This window comes from Ammospiza nelsoni, chromosome 3 (genome assembly GCF_027579445.1).
Source record: "Ammospiza nelsoni isolate bAmmNel1 chromosome 3, bAmmNel1.pri, whole genome shotgun sequence".
NCBI lineage: Eukaryota > Metazoa > Chordata > Aves > Passeriformes > Passerellidae > Ammospiza > Ammospiza nelsoni.
Genome location: NC_080635.1, coordinates 8,223,355 through 8,241,411, shown reverse-complemented (window position 1 = coordinate 8,241,411; position 18,057 = coordinate 8,223,355). Strand labels below are relative to the sequence as shown.

At 39.9% G+C, this 18,057-nt stretch overlaps 1 protein-coding gene across 4 annotated transcripts in view; it reads left to right on the top strand.

Annotated features, from left to right (window-relative positions):
- The window catches only part of MACROD2 (mono-ADP ribosylhydrolase 2), an 850,453-nt gene extending 840,064 nt beyond the window's left edge, over positions 1 to 10,389 (top strand). For 3 of the 4 annotated variants that reach the window (XM_059467312.1, XM_059467310.1, XM_059467314.1), the window contains 2 exons: positions 5,313 to 5,381; positions 7,186 to 10,389. In XM_059467312.1, the coding sequence (XP_059323295.1) occupies positions 5,313 to 5,374 (62 nt within the window). In that variant the 3' untranslated portion in view covers positions 5,375 to 5,381; positions 7,186 to 10,389. The remainder of the gene's footprint in view (positions 1 to 5,312; positions 5,382 to 7,185) is intronic. The other variant, XM_059467311.1, reaches the window with a different exon arrangement.
- Positions 10,390 to 18,057: the final 7,668 nt, after the last annotated feature.

The window sequence follows — 18,057 nt, the reverse complement described above, 5'->3', positions numbered from 1 at the left end:
TGGAACAGGTTGTCCAGAGAGCTGTGGATGCTCCATTCCTGGAAGTGTTCAAGGCCAGGCTCATGAGGGCTTGGAACAAGCTGGTCTGGTGTCCTTGCCCAAGACAGGGAGTACAACTACATGGTCCTTAAAGTCTTCTCCAAGCAAAACCATTCTATGACTCTGTATATTGTCCTGAAGTTGATACCTAGCGTTGCCTTTCTACAGTTTGTTTATATGTTTCCTCCTAAAAAACATTTGTTATATTTACAGTCTCTTCAACTGAGTCTTTTTGAGAGTTTACACCATCTCTACTGTCTTGTGATTCTGGTGAAATTAACTTCCAGCACTGTAGCCCTGCATTTTAATTTGATTGGGTTAATGTGTTCAGTTGGGATGTTCTACACTGCCTGCCTTTTAACCAAGTAATATTTTAGACCCACTGTAATGTTGGTCTTGATATAGAATTGGCCAAGAGGTTGGGGGTCTGATTGCAGTTAGGGGATTATTTCTGAATATTTTTTGTGCTGTTGGGGGTCTAACTGCAGTCAGAGAATTATTTCTGAATATTTTTGTGCTGGTGCCCAGCTCCATCGAGGGGAAGTGTTTGGCAGTATAACCACTTTGAACTGTATGTTAATCCCATTCTTGGTCAGCTGTGATTCCCTTTCCTCCTCCTTCAGTATCCACTCTGTTCTCTCACTAGGACTTTTACTGTTAATAAAACAACCACAATTCAGTTGAGCCAGCAGCAGTTCCAGTCAGGTTTGTGGACATAATCAACCCACAATTCCTGACTTGGAAATTATATTCCTCCAGCACTGATCTTGGTGAGCCAGTGACCCATCTGTGAGGCAAATCCCAGCAAGGGCTGAGTACAAGGATGCTGCTCAAATCTGCAGTGTGGAATATCTTTGCAAACAAAAAAAATATCTGACCTTCTCGATTCATCCTGTGTGTAAAGAAATGGTGGTGGGAATCAGCATATTGTGCTTAGGCTTTGGGAGGCCTTTTTCACTCATCTTGGTCAGCTCTCAGAGCTACACACAGGGTTTTGGTGGTTTCACACAGAGGGGCTTTTTTACTGCCCCAGACAGCAGTGGGTTTGGGATTGGGTGTACAATCCTCATTTTATACCCATAGACTCCTCTCTGTAGGGAAGGCTGTTTTTTAACTCTTTCTTTAACCTCCTCAACATTGACATAATAGAAATTGAAAGGAACTTTTATACATCTCAAAGACAAACAAATTATATTGATTTTGCTATTTACACAAAGAATCTGGTGCTGACTTCCTTTCTCTGCTGCAGCATTTGAATTTGTGACTGATTAGATACTGGCCTGTAAAGAAGTTTGCAAGCACAATAAAAACAAGTGTGCATAATGAACTTTTCTTTATTAAAAAATGCTAGAGATTATGCTCTTACAAGTAGAAGTGCAGAACAAAGCCAAAGCAGCCTTCTTGACTCATTCTTTGAACAAACCCAAAAGTCAGAGCACATTAAAACATTTGAATTGTGAATCCATGGGATTCACAATTTGGTTATTAAAGGAATATCTTCAGGGATTTCTGGCTGGAAAGGAAAGTGATTGCATAGCTGTTTAAACATGTGCCCATAGGACAGGACAGCAGGACCAGCCAGCAGTTTCTGAAATGAGGATCTTGACAGATTTCTCTGCTTCAAATCTTGCTTATCTTGTAACATCTTCTGCATATGACTCATCTTCTACCTTTCTTTTCTTTGAACTTGCTAAGTTACATGAAAGAACAGGAAAAGGGTGTTTGCTTAGGCTGCCAAAAAGTACTTCACTTGTCAGGGAAATTTTTGTTTCTAGTCAGCTTAAATTGCTATTAAGATTATATTACAGGGTGCTTTTCCTTGGACATATACTGCATGTTTAAAAAATAGAGGAAGGATCAAACTCATTCCCTTTAACAGTAATTTTTATGTAAATTAGCTATTTTTTTTCCTCTGCTCCCCTTCTTTCTGCCCCAGGAGATCTCATTGCTTCACAGCTGAGAGCACAAGCATGTATCACTGCATGTCCCTTGGCAGCCCAGCCCTTGTGCTTTAATTTCATGTTCAACAGCACAGTGGAAAGTGCATTAGAGATGCAGAGATTTTAGACAGCTTAGGTGCGTCTCAATATCGGTTCATCCAGTGGGCAGGTCCATGAGAGTGATATATTTGAGAAATTAGTATTATTTGAGGCCTGGGATTGATTCTCCATCAGGAAAACTGTCAGAAGGTGCATGTGTAGCCTGAATTAGGGCTGTGTATTCAGACACATATTTTTCCTGCCCATTTCCATCAGCCATCACAGCAAAGACCCTTGTATATTAAATTTCTTGTACCCAGGACAGATTTTCTGATTAGTTTTTTTTAATGATGGCAAACCCCACCTTTGGTGATTGGGTTCTTAGATGGCATTTCCCTGACAGCAGCCTTCTTTTTCCTTCTTCTCTTTTTTCCTTTCCTTTCCTTTCCTTTCCTTTCCTTTCCTTTCCTTTCCTTTCCTTTCCTTTCCTTTCCTTTCCTTTCCTTTCCTTTCCTTTCCTTTCCTTTCCTTTCCTTTCCTTTCCTTTCCTTTCCTTTCCTTTCCTTTCCTTTCCTTTCCTTTCCTTTCCTTTCCTTTCCTTTCCTTTCCTTTCCTTTCCTTTCCTTTCCTCCCTTCTTTCTTTTTCCACCAAATCTCTAGAGATTACTAAGGCAATTTTTAGTTTCCAGCTTGTATTAGTCAGATCAAACTTTTCTCAATGGGGTTGCTCCATCATCTTTTTTATTTCAAGCCTGCGGATGGAAAGCTGCATCCTGATTTAAACCCACATTGATATTTTGGTGTCATCTGCTGTCCAGCTCTGTGTAATATCCTAGGCTAAAGAAATGCACTAACTCTCTCACACATGGCTTTAACTTGACTCTCCAGTCTCTGTTTGCCTGTCTTCTCCTTCATCCTGTTATGGATAGGAATTATTTGCTGGGTTATTTCTTCTCCTCTTGCAAGGAACTTTCTTGCTTTTGGGGGAGAAATCCCTGCCTGGTTATCATTTGAGAGTTGATAATTTTGGACCCCAATGTGTCAAAATTTAAAAGAAATCAGACAGAGAATGTCAACATCCATCTCACAGAGATGTCCATTTCTGGCACAAAAACCATCTGTGAAGGTGCAGAAGGAGGTGCAGGTAAAACTGAATTTAGGAGAAATGCATTTCTTTGCACTCCAGGTGCTTCTCAGAGCTGTTGGCTGATGTAGCACATTATGGGGAGTTGCAACCAGGCTGCTGAAGTGAGTTAGCATTTTAAAACCTCTAAAAACCTTGCTTATCAGGGAGAAGCCCTGTTTGGGCTTGTGATGTGATTGGAAGTAGAACATCCAGGCTAGGGCTAATGATGCTTTTCTGACACCAGCTCGTGCTGGGAGGAACCCAGGACTGTGAGTCACATCCCCCCCATCCCTGGTGGCAGCTTTTCCCCATGTGTTCTTGTGCTGTGTGCTTCACTGCTGGGCTGTTTTCCAGCTCTGCAGAGAGAATTGTGTGGCTGCTCTCATAGTTGGGGCTCACTCAGTGCTCTGCAGAAGCCCATCCTTCACTCAGACCTCCCTGCCTTTGAACAAACTCCAAAGTCATAGCACGTTAAAACATTTAAATTGTGAATCCATGGGATACTTTGGGCTACTTAGTGAAAACAAGTCCAAATTTACTAAAGGAATATCTTAAGGGATTTCTCCAGGAGAGCTTGTGCAAAGTGCTGAGCTCCATCACAGATACATTGGAAAAGGTTCATCTGGGATGCTGACAGAGCCTCACCACAGGTTTCAATTCCAGATTTATTTTGCAGGGGATTTCTGTAGAATGTGAGTGAAGGCTGATGGTATTTCCAACCAATACTGCCAGTGAAGCTGTCCAGCATGATGAGGCTGGGAGGGGATGCTGTTGTCAGTGTGCAGCAGCCTTCCTTCAGTGATTTTTTATTAAGCCCCCTGTCTCTTCTATGCAAATATTATTAAAGAACACAAGCTTGCTAAATGTGATGTGCATCAGAGCTCTGTAATCAGGACAGGATACTTTTCATATTATTCGTTGCATACATCCAGGAAGCCATTACAGTATCTTCTCTGCATATGGGTGATGAATAATTTACAAATAATTCATCAAAACTCCAGCAGGTACATTGACATGATATTGATTCAGAAAAGACATCATACTGCCTGGCTGGAAGTAGCATCATTATTGATTTTGGAGTTTTTTTCCTTCCTCTCTCCCATCCTAATTTCCAAATCTTCTACTCATGGTTGAGGTTTTTCCCTGTCATCCATGTCAAGTGCTTCATAATCTACAGGTGATAACACAACACAAAGCCTGAGTAAAGAAACAAAAAAACAGTTTTATTATAAATGGCTTCAAATTCAGTGCAGAACAAATGCTAGGTATTGGTCTTAAAACTGCAGGTATTTATGGTTAGCCTCATTATGACCAATCACACCTGCCATAGTTTGGATGATAGTTTTGACAAATGTCATAGTGAAATTAGTTTAAGCCTTCTATTTAATTTCTTTTAAATTTTTTTTTCGGTTTTTTTTTTTCTTTTTGTAATTTTAAATTAAAATAAGGCTGTTTTTTAAAGAGATCTTACACTAACAAACTGCTATTTTAGGAATATAGTGACATTGCCTCTGAATCCTCCCTGAGGTTCCAGCAATTTGCAGCTCAAGAACTGCTGGAAGCAGCATCTCTGCAACTGAGACAGCATCAAAAGTGTCGCAGCCTGACCCCTGTAATTTAGAGACATGGTTTAGTGGCACTTGCCAGTGTTAGGTTTTTGGTAGCACTCAGTGATCTTAAGGGTCTCTTCCAACCTAAATGATTCTATTTTTCCATGGAAATGGATCTGTGTTCATCCTGTGGCTCAACCTGAGTCCTACCAGAGACTTTGTCAGAGGGTCAAGGTTTGAATCTGGGGGGTCGAGACCACTTAGTCCAGCAAAACTCCAAATCATTCTTTGGCAATACCTGTATCTCTCTGGCCTGCAGAGAGACATCAAGGTCATTTTGATCTTGAGCTGGACTGGATGGATGTGGACCAAAGAGCAAATCTAGAGCCAGAGGCTTGCATCTCTAGTGATGCTAAAGCCTTCCTCCTTGCAGGACTGCTTGTCAGTGTCCAGGGAACTCCAGGTTAGGATGGGTCCCACAAGAGACCTATTTGATGACTTAAGAGATTCTTAATGCAATAAATGTCCCTTTTGGTTTTAAAAGCAGTTATTACTCCACATGATAAACTTAACGAGTATCATTAATAGAGTTTAATGACCATCTCATTTCTTTTTCAGCTGAAATGAATAGTCAAGTTGAAAGTATAAATGATCCAATGGAAACAGAGCAGAAAGCTTAAGTAACAGGTAAGACCTTCACAACTATTTTTTCTCCCCTGCTTACCATACAGTTTCTGTATGAAAATTTGCTTTGAAAGCACCTGAATTAAAGTTAAAATTTACCAAACATTTAAAAAAAATATAGGAAGACGGGATACAAAGGAGAAATAATTGTCTAATATGGCCTGTATTGCATCATAAAAAGGAAAAACATTATTTATCAAGCAAATATAGTAGCAGCAGTCTGCAGCTGTAATGGGGGTAGGTAGTGCATGGTCTTAGATCATCAGAAGGCAAAACAGCAGTGAGATAAGGAACAGAAGAATAAGTGAGCAAACAATTTTTGGCAATGCTTTGGAAAATGACAGGCAATTTATACTGGTTGGAACAAAGCTCAGTTCTGTACGAGCTGTGTTCTGGGAACAAAAGTTCACATTTTAAGGGGTTTGTTGCCCTTGGCTCTCCAGTACCTAATGCCTCTTCAGCAATGCCACTGAAAAACAAGCAAAGTCAGAGAGCTGCCTTCTGGAGCTCTGCTGCTGCCTTCTGGAGCGTATTCTGGCTTCCCACACTAAGTGATAGTGCTGTGGCTGGAGCAGTGGTGGCTGCTCAGGAAGTGTTTTTCATTGGCATAAATAGCATTTCTTCTAGACTGAAATGAATAATGTAGTGGGAAGACAGAAGTCCAAGGCTCATCCCTGACAAAAAGAAGCAGGAGCCATTTCCCCCTCAGAAGTGGTTTTCAGGGCACACTGCTTCCTTTGGTGTAGGCTTTTTGAGAAGTACCAATATCATCAGCAGCAATATGCTGCATTGTCATGGGGTTTCAAGATCAAGGTGTACAATGGCAGCAGCTGTAACACAGAGATTTAAAACACAAGGTTTTATTATTGAGGTCCTTATCAGCCTACAGGTGATGTGCCACTGTGCTGCTGGAGTGAGAAGTAGCCCTGATGGCGTCCCATTTAAAAAGTACTGAAGTAAAAATAGGATGCACCCTCAAAATATTAATTAAAATACAGCATCCATAACTCTTCCTCCCCCTCCCTTAGCTTCTCACTCAAACCAAAAAGAGCAAATAATGAAATCCTTAACTTAAAAATGCATCAATATGTTAATGCCCTTCCTCTGTTTAAAAGAAGGTATTTGAATATTACAGTTTTCATGTGGTTCTTAAGAAGTCTGTTTCTCATGCTGCATTTTCCCTTAGTAATTATTATCTGTGAATGTTTAGGGCTGGAGTAATTTTTGCTCATGAATTAGCAATCAATTAATAAATCTGTTCAGTTCCACTGTGGGGCCAGGTCCTGGGCACACCATGTCTTGCTCAGCAGTTCAATGGCGTGCACAGGGTTGGAAGCAAGCATTGAATTCATTGCAACTTGCTGTCAAAGTCATCCCAACTCCATTGCTGCTGTTTTAATTACTGGGAGAAATCCCCAGGGAGGATTGATCAGCCTGCTAAACCTCAGAGAGTCTCACAAGCGTCATTCTGGAGCAAAGGAGGTCCAGCTGCTTCCTATTTTTAGTGCTTTCATGTGTTGTTTGTCACCAAAGCACCTGCCAGAGCTGGGCGTCTCTGGTATCAAGTTGTTGCTTGGTGGTGCTCTGGAAAACCAAAACAGCCTGATAATCACAGGTGGTTTGCTCACCCAGTTGTAGCTGTTGTACATGAGCTGTGTCAAATAGAAAAATTGGGCAAAAAATGAAACCGTAGGCATCCGTTGCTGGAAACGTGAGATCTGGGGGAGACAAGAGACATGGGTTCTGTGCAGACATTTGAAAATTTTCCTTTTTTCTTTCCACTTTTCTCCCTGCTGCTGTGGCGAAGGAAGGATGCAGGAGAGGAGAGACCCAAGGAACCCTAGGGGCAGGCGCTGACATCCTCCAGCATCATCCTTGGCCGAAAAGAGCACACAGAGATGATCAGCGGGTTGGGAGGGGGGGAGCTTCTGGGGGAATGAGTCTTTGCTTTTAATTTCTCTTTGTTCTCCATTGCATTTCACCCTGTAAGTCTGTTGGAAAGGATCACAACTTCCCAGGTCTAACAATGTTTTGCAATCAACCCTGCATTTACAACAGTTTCTTCTGAAATGTGAGTCCCTCTCTTACACTGGGTCTTTTTTCCTCCTGCATCATTCCATCAGTAGCCTGTTTCCAGGCCCACCCCTTTTCTAGCATCTTTATCTTCTTTATTTCCCATCATCAGCCTATGCTATGCCATGTCCTTACATGTGAATAACACACGTGGCCTCAAACAGCCAGCCCCCTCAATCCTGCTTTTCCCAGTTGGTTCTGCACATCTCAAAACCAGTGCTGTCAGTATGACCTTTGGGCACAGGTAGGCAACAGACATTTCCTCAATGCTGGAAAGACTCTGCATTAGAGGCATCTTTAAATACAGCTCCCAGCTTTAACTGCTTCACACAGTGGCTTTTGTGAGCCCTCATTACATTTTCCACTGCATATGCATGGATTTTTATTTTTTTTTTAAAAAGCAATTAACAGTTATTTGGATAAGAATGTCTCTCCATATGTCAATTGTTCTGCCAGTAAATGCTGCACTGAAATCTGTAGAAAAGGAACAAAAGGTTTTCATGTACATTTCCCAACTGTACTGTAACCAAAACTGATGGAAAATACACTGGATGGAAGAGCATGAAACCTGTGCTACAAACTGTACTTTAAAGTGCTGCTAAGAGTCATTTGGTCATTTTAAGCAATGTAATTGATCCTAATTTGATAATTTTAAGAAAAATATTTGGTCCTGTACTCTTTTTTTTTCACCCAAAACACTCCTGAATCACAGAATAGATATTTAATATCTGGCCAGGAAAAAAGAAGTGGAAAAAAAAAAGGTAAGACATATCTCTATCCTGCTGCGATCTGGGTTCATCCCAGCTAGAGCAGTTTCAATGATAAATTGTCAAAAAAGTCAAGGCACAGGCTATGACAGTCAATGGTTGTTGTTAATTCAGGAGGGTGTCAGGGAAAAACAAGGATTAGAAAGGAAAGGAGGAAAATCACCAGATTGCACACAGAGAGTACAGCTCCTAGAAAATACAGCTCCCCCTTCCTCCCCTCCTCTGTGGGACTCCAGCATGTTTGTTGAGGTGGGATCAGAAGGGAATTTCTGTGTGCTGCCTCCAGTGTGAGTCACACCAGGTGTGACTGGTGCCAGAGGGGCTCTCAAGGAGCTTCTCCATCATCTGGACAGCTCCAAATTGGATAAATTGCAGGAATAAATGTGCTAATGTTAGTCTATTAATTGGTTTCAGAATTTTGCTAAGATAGTCTGTTATGGTATAGCTGTTAATCTGTTTGAGAATTTTGCTAAGACTACCTGTATTTGGTAACTACTATTCCTCTGCCTCTTGTTCTCTCCAAATACTCTTGAGGGAACTCCTTGTTCCCTTTGAGTCGCCTCTGATGCTCTCCTTTCCCAGCCTTGGGGTCATGCTTGACAGAACATGTCTTTTGGGATGTGGATTATTTTATTTTGCATGGTCCCTTCTGTTTCTGTGCATTTCTCACACTGTGTTGTTATGACTGGAACAGGCTGTCACAACAGGCAGGTCAGGAGTGGATAAATACATCAGGAGGTGGTAGAGCTGTGATAACCTCAACATTCTAATGCCCTGAATGTAGTTCTGTACCTCTCCTGATCATGCTTCCCCATGGCCAGCATTAACACCAGCCATGAATCAGATGTCAGAATCTTTCTTCACCAACTTTGGCTTTAGCAAGGGAGCCAAAGGGGGTTGGATGCTGAGCTGTGGTCATTCAGAAGGAGATAAAGATTCCTTAAATGGCTTGTGAAGACTGACTGGCAGTTAAAGAAAAAAAACTAGCTGCAAAGATGCATCATATTAGACACTCTCTAGCCCCTGACTGTAATTTAATTTTGGTTTTTATTTAACCTTGGTAGACAATAGTGAGTCTTCAAAACAACCAATTGATGTTTTGACAATGGTGTGTCTGCAAAGCATGAAGTCCAGAAGGTGCAAAGCAAGGAGACCTATGAGTAGCTTAAGTCCTTACTGTACTATTTACAGCATTGTTTATATCTGTCCTCCTTTGGGTGGGTTTTAATTTGAGTTGTTGGCATTTTTCACCAGTCATGAAGTGAGGATACTGTGGCAGCATGAGTTCTCAGCTCTGTTAATAACAGTGCAGTCAGTCTCTGATGTTCTTCTGGAGATGCAGAAAGGTAAGGAGAAGAACACATTGGTTTTGTAGAAGAACAAATGTTAGATGGAGAATCACCACACTGGTATTTATGTCAAGGATTTTTATTTAAACTCAAAATGTATTCCCAGCAGGTGGTGTAAAGGGGGTAGCAGCCTTTGGGTGCTGATTTGTGTTTGCATTCAGTGTAAGAGGCTGTGCTTGGTTGTTGTTCCTCCTGTGTCTGGAAGTTCTCATCCCTACCATCAGGCACAACATTCCTCAGGCTGGTGACTGCTCCCATGATGACATCCAAAGGTGATACTGAGACATAGTCTGTAATAATGGGTCACTGCAGCTAATTGTCACTCTTTCTATAAAGCACTGAGAAAGCCTCTCTTTGAATTAACACTGTTCTGCTTTAGGACTTGAATTAAATTATATTAAAAAAACAAAAGAGTTTATATGCAGTGCATGCCAGCTTTGCTTTTAAAATTGCAAAATTTAACAGAGTATGTGGATCTATTTTCTTGGGGAATAGGGATTTTTATCATATTGTTCATCCAGGATTTGCCTTACCCTGACATTTGTGATATAAGTTTTAAAAAATGTAAAAATTGAAAAAGGTAATTTTCTTGACCAAAAAAAAATATGTTTTTACTTCAATGCAAAGAAATGTAGAATGTTGCTTGCAAAATGTCTTCTAATAGATGGTCTAACAGTTATATGGGTTAACATATGCCTTCCTTGTTACTTTGTCATTTACATGCTGAACCTGTCTCGTTACTTTCCTTGTAACCTACAGAACCAATGCCTTCATAACTACCTTGTTAAAGCAAATAGTTAATAAAGCTTGTCCTGAAGACAAGGCAATGCCTCCTGTGTGTTTTTGCCCTCCTCACCATGCCAGTGGTAATTTTGGTTGTCAGCAAAGGACATTTTGGTTTGGATGTGCTATCAGCAACACATGCAGTCAGATCCTTAAAAAAATTTAAATTTGTGACTTGGCAGATTCTTGTAACATCCAGATATCTCCTGGTAGGAGGGATTTTTAGAGGATCTTACAGCTCAAAGGGGGAAAGGCATCTGGGCTGGTCCCAATGCTGCACAAGGGATGTTACAAAACCTGTCCTGTTGCACTGAATCCCAGCATCTGTTATCTGTCAAAGAATACTCCATATATATGCAATCCACAGGTACAATAGAGAATTATGTATGCTAGATGTTAGCTGTCCTTTCTACCATCACTTATTTAAAAAATGGATAGGTAGAGGATACTTCAAAGATCACAAAAGTGGGGTTTTTTTCTTTGATGACAATGATGTAGTTGAAACTTTGTGTACCAACCTGTCCTTTCTCTTCTCAGCCAAGGTTTTAAACATCAATAACTGAACTGAGGGGGCTGGGCTGTGTGGGTTCAACACTCTCCACAAAGTGGCTTCCTTCTCTGAAATATCACCTTCCCTTGTGTGTGGTGTTTGTGAGGGTCCCCAGAACAAGGTGAGAGATGAGAATCTTGGCTCCATGTTCTCAGAAGGCTGATACTATATATTATATTATATTATATTATATTATATTATATTATATTATATTATATTATATTATATTATATTATATTATATTATATTATATTATATTCATTATATCCATTATATCGCATTATATCGCATCGCATTATATTATAGAATGCTATACTAAAACTATACTAAAGAAATAGAAGGGATACATCAGAAGGCTAGAAAAGAATGAATAATAAAAACTTGTGACTCCTCAGAGAGTCACTCACAGTTGACTTTAATTGGTCATTAAGTAAAAACAGCTCACATGGAACCAATCATATATTCACCTGTTGGTGAACAACCTCCAGACCACATTCCAAAGCAGCAAACACGGGAGAAGATAATCAGATAATTATTATTTACATTTTTCTCTGAGGCTTCCCAGCTTCCCAGGAGAAGAAATCCTGGCTAAGGGATTTTCCAGAAAATATCATGGTGACACTTGTGTGCAGCCCTTGGAGTGCCAGATGGAAGAGGACAAGGTACAGGGGATGCATGGCTGTGGCAATGTCTGCCTTTTTGCTGTATGCAGGCCCCAAAAAAGATTCCTGATTAAATGTTTGTATGGTGTGAGCTCACCCAAGAGAGAGAAATACCAGAAATAGCCATGCTTCTCACTGGCTTCAGCTGTTTCCACTTTATGTCCAGAACTGTACAGCAGTGGAATCACCTACTTTACCCACACTGCAGCCTATTTCCACTGCAGCAGTGTGTATGATTTGACAGAAAGCAAATAAATTGCCTTCTTAGCTAGGAGAAAATGCTGTCCATCCCACCCTTCTTGGCCCGCACAACCTCAAGAGGAACAAGTCCATGCCAGTGGAGTATGAAGAAGGGCGTGTGTTTGTTTGAAGGGGCACAGATCCTCACAGAGGGGGATGTTTTCCCAAATGATGTGGATTGGGAGAGTCTTCTTGACAGATTCCTAAACAAGGTCTGAAAGGAAAGGTGTTGAAGTGGTGGATTTGTGCCTGGGAAATTCTTGTGTGGAGCTGGTTACACTGGATGTCAATCTATGTCTACAGAAACAGAGGCCCTATTACCAATTTCCCTAATCAGCTTCTCAGAGTGAGTCTCCAAGAGAAATTGGGTTACCTTTCAGGATTTCCATGTGAATCTCCTCAGAGGGTTATGTGCATGCTTTAAATTGGCTCTGATTCCTCTCCCTGACCCCCTCACACAGCAGCTTACAAAAGGGTCATTATGACCTTGGTTTATTTGTAAGGTAAAAACTGTGCTTTGGGATTTTAATTAGTCTTGGGATTGGACTCTTTTTTTTTTTGCCTTTTTTTTTTAACTGAAGTAAAAGTGTCCAGAGACATTTAAATACCCTAATTTCTCACTCCACTAAAATTATCAGGAACTCCTTAAAGTAAATGTCAAATCACTATTAATTGTTTCAGAAATTCACTGATAAAATATTTATCATAATGAATTCCTTCAGGAAAAAAAAAAAAGTAAAAAGAAAAGAAGACAACCAAAAAGATTCCTGATGAAAATACAGAAATACAGGCAGTGGAGGAGGTACTTGGGGAGGCTGCTCCATCTGGTGGCAGCTCAGGGCTCGTGGTTTGGGGGGCTACTTCTATTTGCATTTCTATTTCCATCATCCACTCTTCTTGGCAGAAGAGCAATTCCATGCACTTGGTGAATGTTGGAAAACGTGGTTGGCATTTCCAACTAGACACACCTCACCTATTAAAAATAGTGACCAAGATCTTCCTGGTTTTCCCCAGGGAAAAACAAGCTTTTATAAATCATTTTCAGTGCAAGTCTGGGTTGCAGTGCTGACACCAGCTGCTGCACAGGCCAGGGACCCTCTTTGGCCTTTGCCCTGTATGTGCAAGTCCTACTTATTTCACACCAGTTTCCAAGGACCTGCTTGGCAGAAGTGTCCTCCTGGATGGGAAATTTAAGCCTAAATTATTAGACTTTAAAATATTTTTAAACTATATCACAGCAGCAAGTCAGGAGATTGTTGCAAAATCAAAGCAGAAACAAAGAAGGAGAGATCAAATCACAAGACAGTTGAAACAAGCAGCAGAGACCCACAAATCCAGAAGTACACAAACGATGTGATTTGAAATTAAAAACTGAAATTAAAGTGCCCTTCACAGCACCCCCACACCAGAGCAAGGTGTGTTTATTTTTTTCTGCAGAAAAGGGAAATGGGAGGCCAGGTGCTGAGGAGACATTGATTACCTCTTTCCCACAGTCAAAACAAATTTTACGCAGTATATATTCTGTATTTACTATAAACTGTATATATTAACTGCCCATCATCTAGATATAAAACTATATATAGATGATGGGTAGTTAATGTATTTTGGCCCATATACTGCATGTTATTATATATTATATGTGTACTACACCTAATTTAATTAGATGTGTGCTCTATAGAAAATTCATTGGATCAATCTTGGTTTTATATAATCCCTAAACACAGGTAAAAGCTGTAATATACAGTCAATATTTGCATAAAAAGTATTTTGTATTACATAAACTAAACCATCCAGATATCATCTAACATAGAGATAATATACACCAGCAATCTACTACAAATACTGTGGTTTAGACCACATAATATAGATAACATATAAGCCATATAATATTTAATATTCAATGTATATGTAGCTACATATACTAGCACAATAGTGGTATTTTATATAAGATAAATGTAACCTGGGATATTACTGCACACAACAGAACACTCTATATTATGTAGTATATAATCTCTATGCTATTCCATTGCATACTACTTCTTTATGGGAATAGTATCAATATATTATAATATATTATATAATATATTATATATTACAATATATATAATATTATCTATTATATTTTAATATTATATTACATGTTAATGTTATATAATATGTTAATATTATATGTTCTATATTGTATCATAGATTATATTATATTATATTATATTGCAATATATATTATATAATATATCATATATTAATATATATGATATAATATATATGTCATATATAATCATATATTACCAATACATCATCATATAATATATCATATATTATATTTGTGTCATACCATATAGGAATTATATCATACTACATTGTTTGTCCTAGTAAATGTCATTAGCAAGATACAATAATGAAAAAACATAATGAAACATAAGAAATCTTATTCTCTTATCGTAATGAATCCTACACTGTGCATAGTATTTACTGTAAACACATTATATGTTTATATTATATGATATGTGATACCATATTTAGATAAGTTTCACTGTAGACTGTACTTTATTTCTTGTATGCACCTATTGCATATATACTATGTCATTGTAGATTTTTTTTTTGGCAGTATATCCACTTAATAAAATTGAACAAAATTCTATATAAAATGTCTTAAGTAGGATCTATCACTTCCCAAAGACAACTCCCAGGATAGCTATGTGCAATCCCCATGTATAGCATGGAATATGTACTAATGTACACTAGATTTTATTGAGAAACTTTATATCAGAACAATGTTATGACATGAGAGCAGGAGTCAGAGAACAAACAGGACTCTGTGGTGAAGCTGATTTCTATCATGAGCTAAAAACAGAAAAGGAAGTTTTAAAAACCATGTTAACAAAAAGCACTTTTAAGTATTATTTTATTGCTGTTTCCAGTCAAGCCTAGCACAAAGTGTAAAAGAGGAAAAAGCAGAATTTAATTTCATTTAAAAAAATAAAGGCTGTAGTGCCCTGTATCCTTCAGTGGAAGGCTGACAAAACTTGTGACACAGAGAAAACATTCTGACAGACACAAAGGGGGCCCTGGATCATGTTTTGGTTTGGTTTTTTCTGCTTGTCTATGTTAACATACAGTTGGCTGTGGGGCAAACTAAAATTTTTTAGCCCAGTGAGCAGCACAGCAGCTCCCTGGAGCTTGAGCTGGCCAGCCACTAATCCCATCTCACATCTGGGGGCTCTGGAAGAACAGCCACTGTCCAAAGTTCAGGCCAACGCCTCAGCAGGATGCTGGAGAGCTGGAGGGGCAGGGAGATGGGGATATTTGTGGATATACTGCCAAATCCCAGGCACCAATTTGCTTGGGAATGAGAGGCAATGGCAGATGGAGCCTTTGATCCAGCTGTGGAGAGCACATGGCAGCCCCAGCAGTGTGACCCCAAAGAGAGGGGGAAAATAAAAACAAACAATAACAACAAGACTTTTATTTAGCCACAAAGAGAAAAGAGAGATGGAGCTGTAAGCAATGAAAATGCCTCCTGCTGTTTTAGCCTTGCATTCACTATTTTATTTATTTTATTTTATTTTGCTCTGTTCTATTTTCTTTTAATTACATGGATCAACCAATTCTCCAGCTCCATGAAGTGATGAGGAACCCTCCTACCACAACACATTTTTTTGGCACAGAGCATGAGGAAGATGTGGAGGGGTCAGAGTAGCTCCACTGGAGGGTGTGCATCATCCCATGTCCCTGCATTCAGGAAACTGCCCCCAGGGAGTCAAATCAGAATCAAATTGACATTATACAGGAGAAACCATGGTGCATTTGGAGTCTGTTTCTCCCCTTGGCATGACAGAGAGAAAAAATATGTTCTGCAGCTGATTTCTAAGATGTTTTTAGTCCAAAATCTATCAGGATTGGGCCTTTCCCTGTGGCATGTGGTCCAGGAAGAAGAAAATCTGCCCACAAAACACCAGCAGAGAAACATGCCATGAGGAAGAAAATAAAGAAAATAAGGCTAGTGGCACGCACAAATTTTAGCAATAAATATGGCCACGTTGCAGAGAACACTCATTTGTGTGTAATTAATGGGGATCTAGGGAGACCTTTAGCTATCTCTAATGAAAACTGGAAATAGACCTCAGAAAGCACCCCAGCAGTGCCATGGGTGTGACAGCACTGCACATCACTGCACCCAGGAGCTGCATGCTCCCCAGCATCCTTCCTGCCCTGAGCTGGATGTGCTTCTGCTGTGCTGGATGATTTATCTCCCTGCCTCAGGGTAATAAAACACATTTGTGTGCTTTGGTGCTTCTGGAAGGGAGAGGAAGCATTTCCAACCTGGAGAAAGCCAGAGGATGTGCAGGCATTTACTGAGCTTACAAGGCCTGCACTCCAGTGTGCTGTGCCAGTGTTTGTGTGTGAAATTAATTTACACAATAAAATTTTTTAAATTATGCCTCCTGAGCTTGCAAAAACATTCACTAAAGACAGAAATAAAGATGCATATGCATAAACCAAACAAATACCAGAAAATAAGGCAATAATTCTCTTCTTGTGAAGTGAGAGCATTGACATGATCATTTTCCTCATTTGAAGCACTAAACAACCAAGTCATGGCTAATTAGCTGCAATATTCATCAAATGTGCCATATTGATTACAACGTGCTCCGAAACCAATCAATCTTTCCATTTTAGATATTGGGCCATAAGTGGAGCATCAAACATGGCCAATGTTTCCTGATTGCTATCAATAACTTCACACCCTCTTCATTCACCCAGAGACCAGAAGGAGCTCAAACCCATCATCCTGGTGTCCTTTAACACCACATCTCTCTTCCCATCCTTCTCACTCTCCTTATTTTGGGGGACGTGCAGTGTGTTGTTATTTTGGGGAATATGCAATGCACTCAATGCTGTATCAGCCAGAAATGTGGTGACAAAACCAAAGTATGACTGCTGGTCTCTGTGGATGCTTGGCTGGCACTTAAATGCATTTTTAAATACTGAAAGGGGATCTGTAAGCAGTGCATCAGCTCTCAAAAAGGGATTTGTTTAATTTTTAATCTGCTTTCTAAAAAATTTTTAAATCAGCCCTTAATCAAGTGAATTTATATTCCAATCAATTGGGCCTTATTTTCTGGAGAGCTTAAAACACACACCCATCATATTTCTCCAGACAGACACACATCTGCCCTGGAGTGAGGAAAAAGCAGGGTAAATAAGTCCTGGGTTTCCCATCTCACTGATTTCCCCCTTCCTCCCCAAAGCTCCATTATTTAAAATATACCTACTGGGCATCAAGAATTGGCACACATGCACCTGTCCCTTCTAGCTCAAGTTTAAATGGAGAAAAGGAAGGGACATCAAATTCAACAACACAAACCATTTGGATGGCCTGAATTGATACAGATCCTTCAAAGAAAAAAATTTACAATCCAATACACTCCAGCCAGCCCTAGACCTTGGGAAAAGCTGAACCAACAAGAGAAAGGACACCAAAATTCTCCAGCTCCATCTGGTGCGAGCAGGAGACCAACACCACAAATTCAACAGTTCCCATCTGCTTTGCCTGAGCTGCTGCATGAATTCCCCTTTCCTTCCCTGAGACAAATTAATTTACCCAATAAAAATATTCCCTTTGAGACCAAGGGAAGGCCACTGCTTTGCTTTCCCCACCATCAGCAGCCAGGGAGTTTTCCTGCCCCAGGCATTTTTAGTTTTTTGTTCTGCTGTGGGTCAGGTTCTGAAAGTTCAATATCTAGCATTTGTTCTGTTCTGTGCAGGCACCTTCTTTGTTAATAAAGAGTTGGGGTTTTTTCACTTTCACCCACTGGTATTCATTTCTTTCATTGGCAGAAAAAGGAGATTACTGCATGCCTTCTCTTTGGAGAAAACACTCATTCCAGAGAGGTTTTCTCCCTAAATTTGTCTCTAAACTGAGACACATGCCATGTGCTCTGGCTATCTGGTATTTGTTTCTCCATTTTTGACCTTTCAGTATCTTGTGGATATGTCAAAATAGATTTTTCCCAGAGAACCACTGCAGAAAGGAATTGGCTTGCACAGCCCACTCCAACATTTCTGAGCCAGGACTGAGGAAGCCTCATTGGCCTCCATGGGGTGATAACACATTGAAAAGCCCCTTTGCCATCTCATTTATTACCCACAGTGGCACTGCATGGAAATATTACAAGATCCAGTATCCACAGAGATAGGCTAATTTTAATGATTAACTGAGGAATTATTAAATTTGACTTCACTGCTCCACTG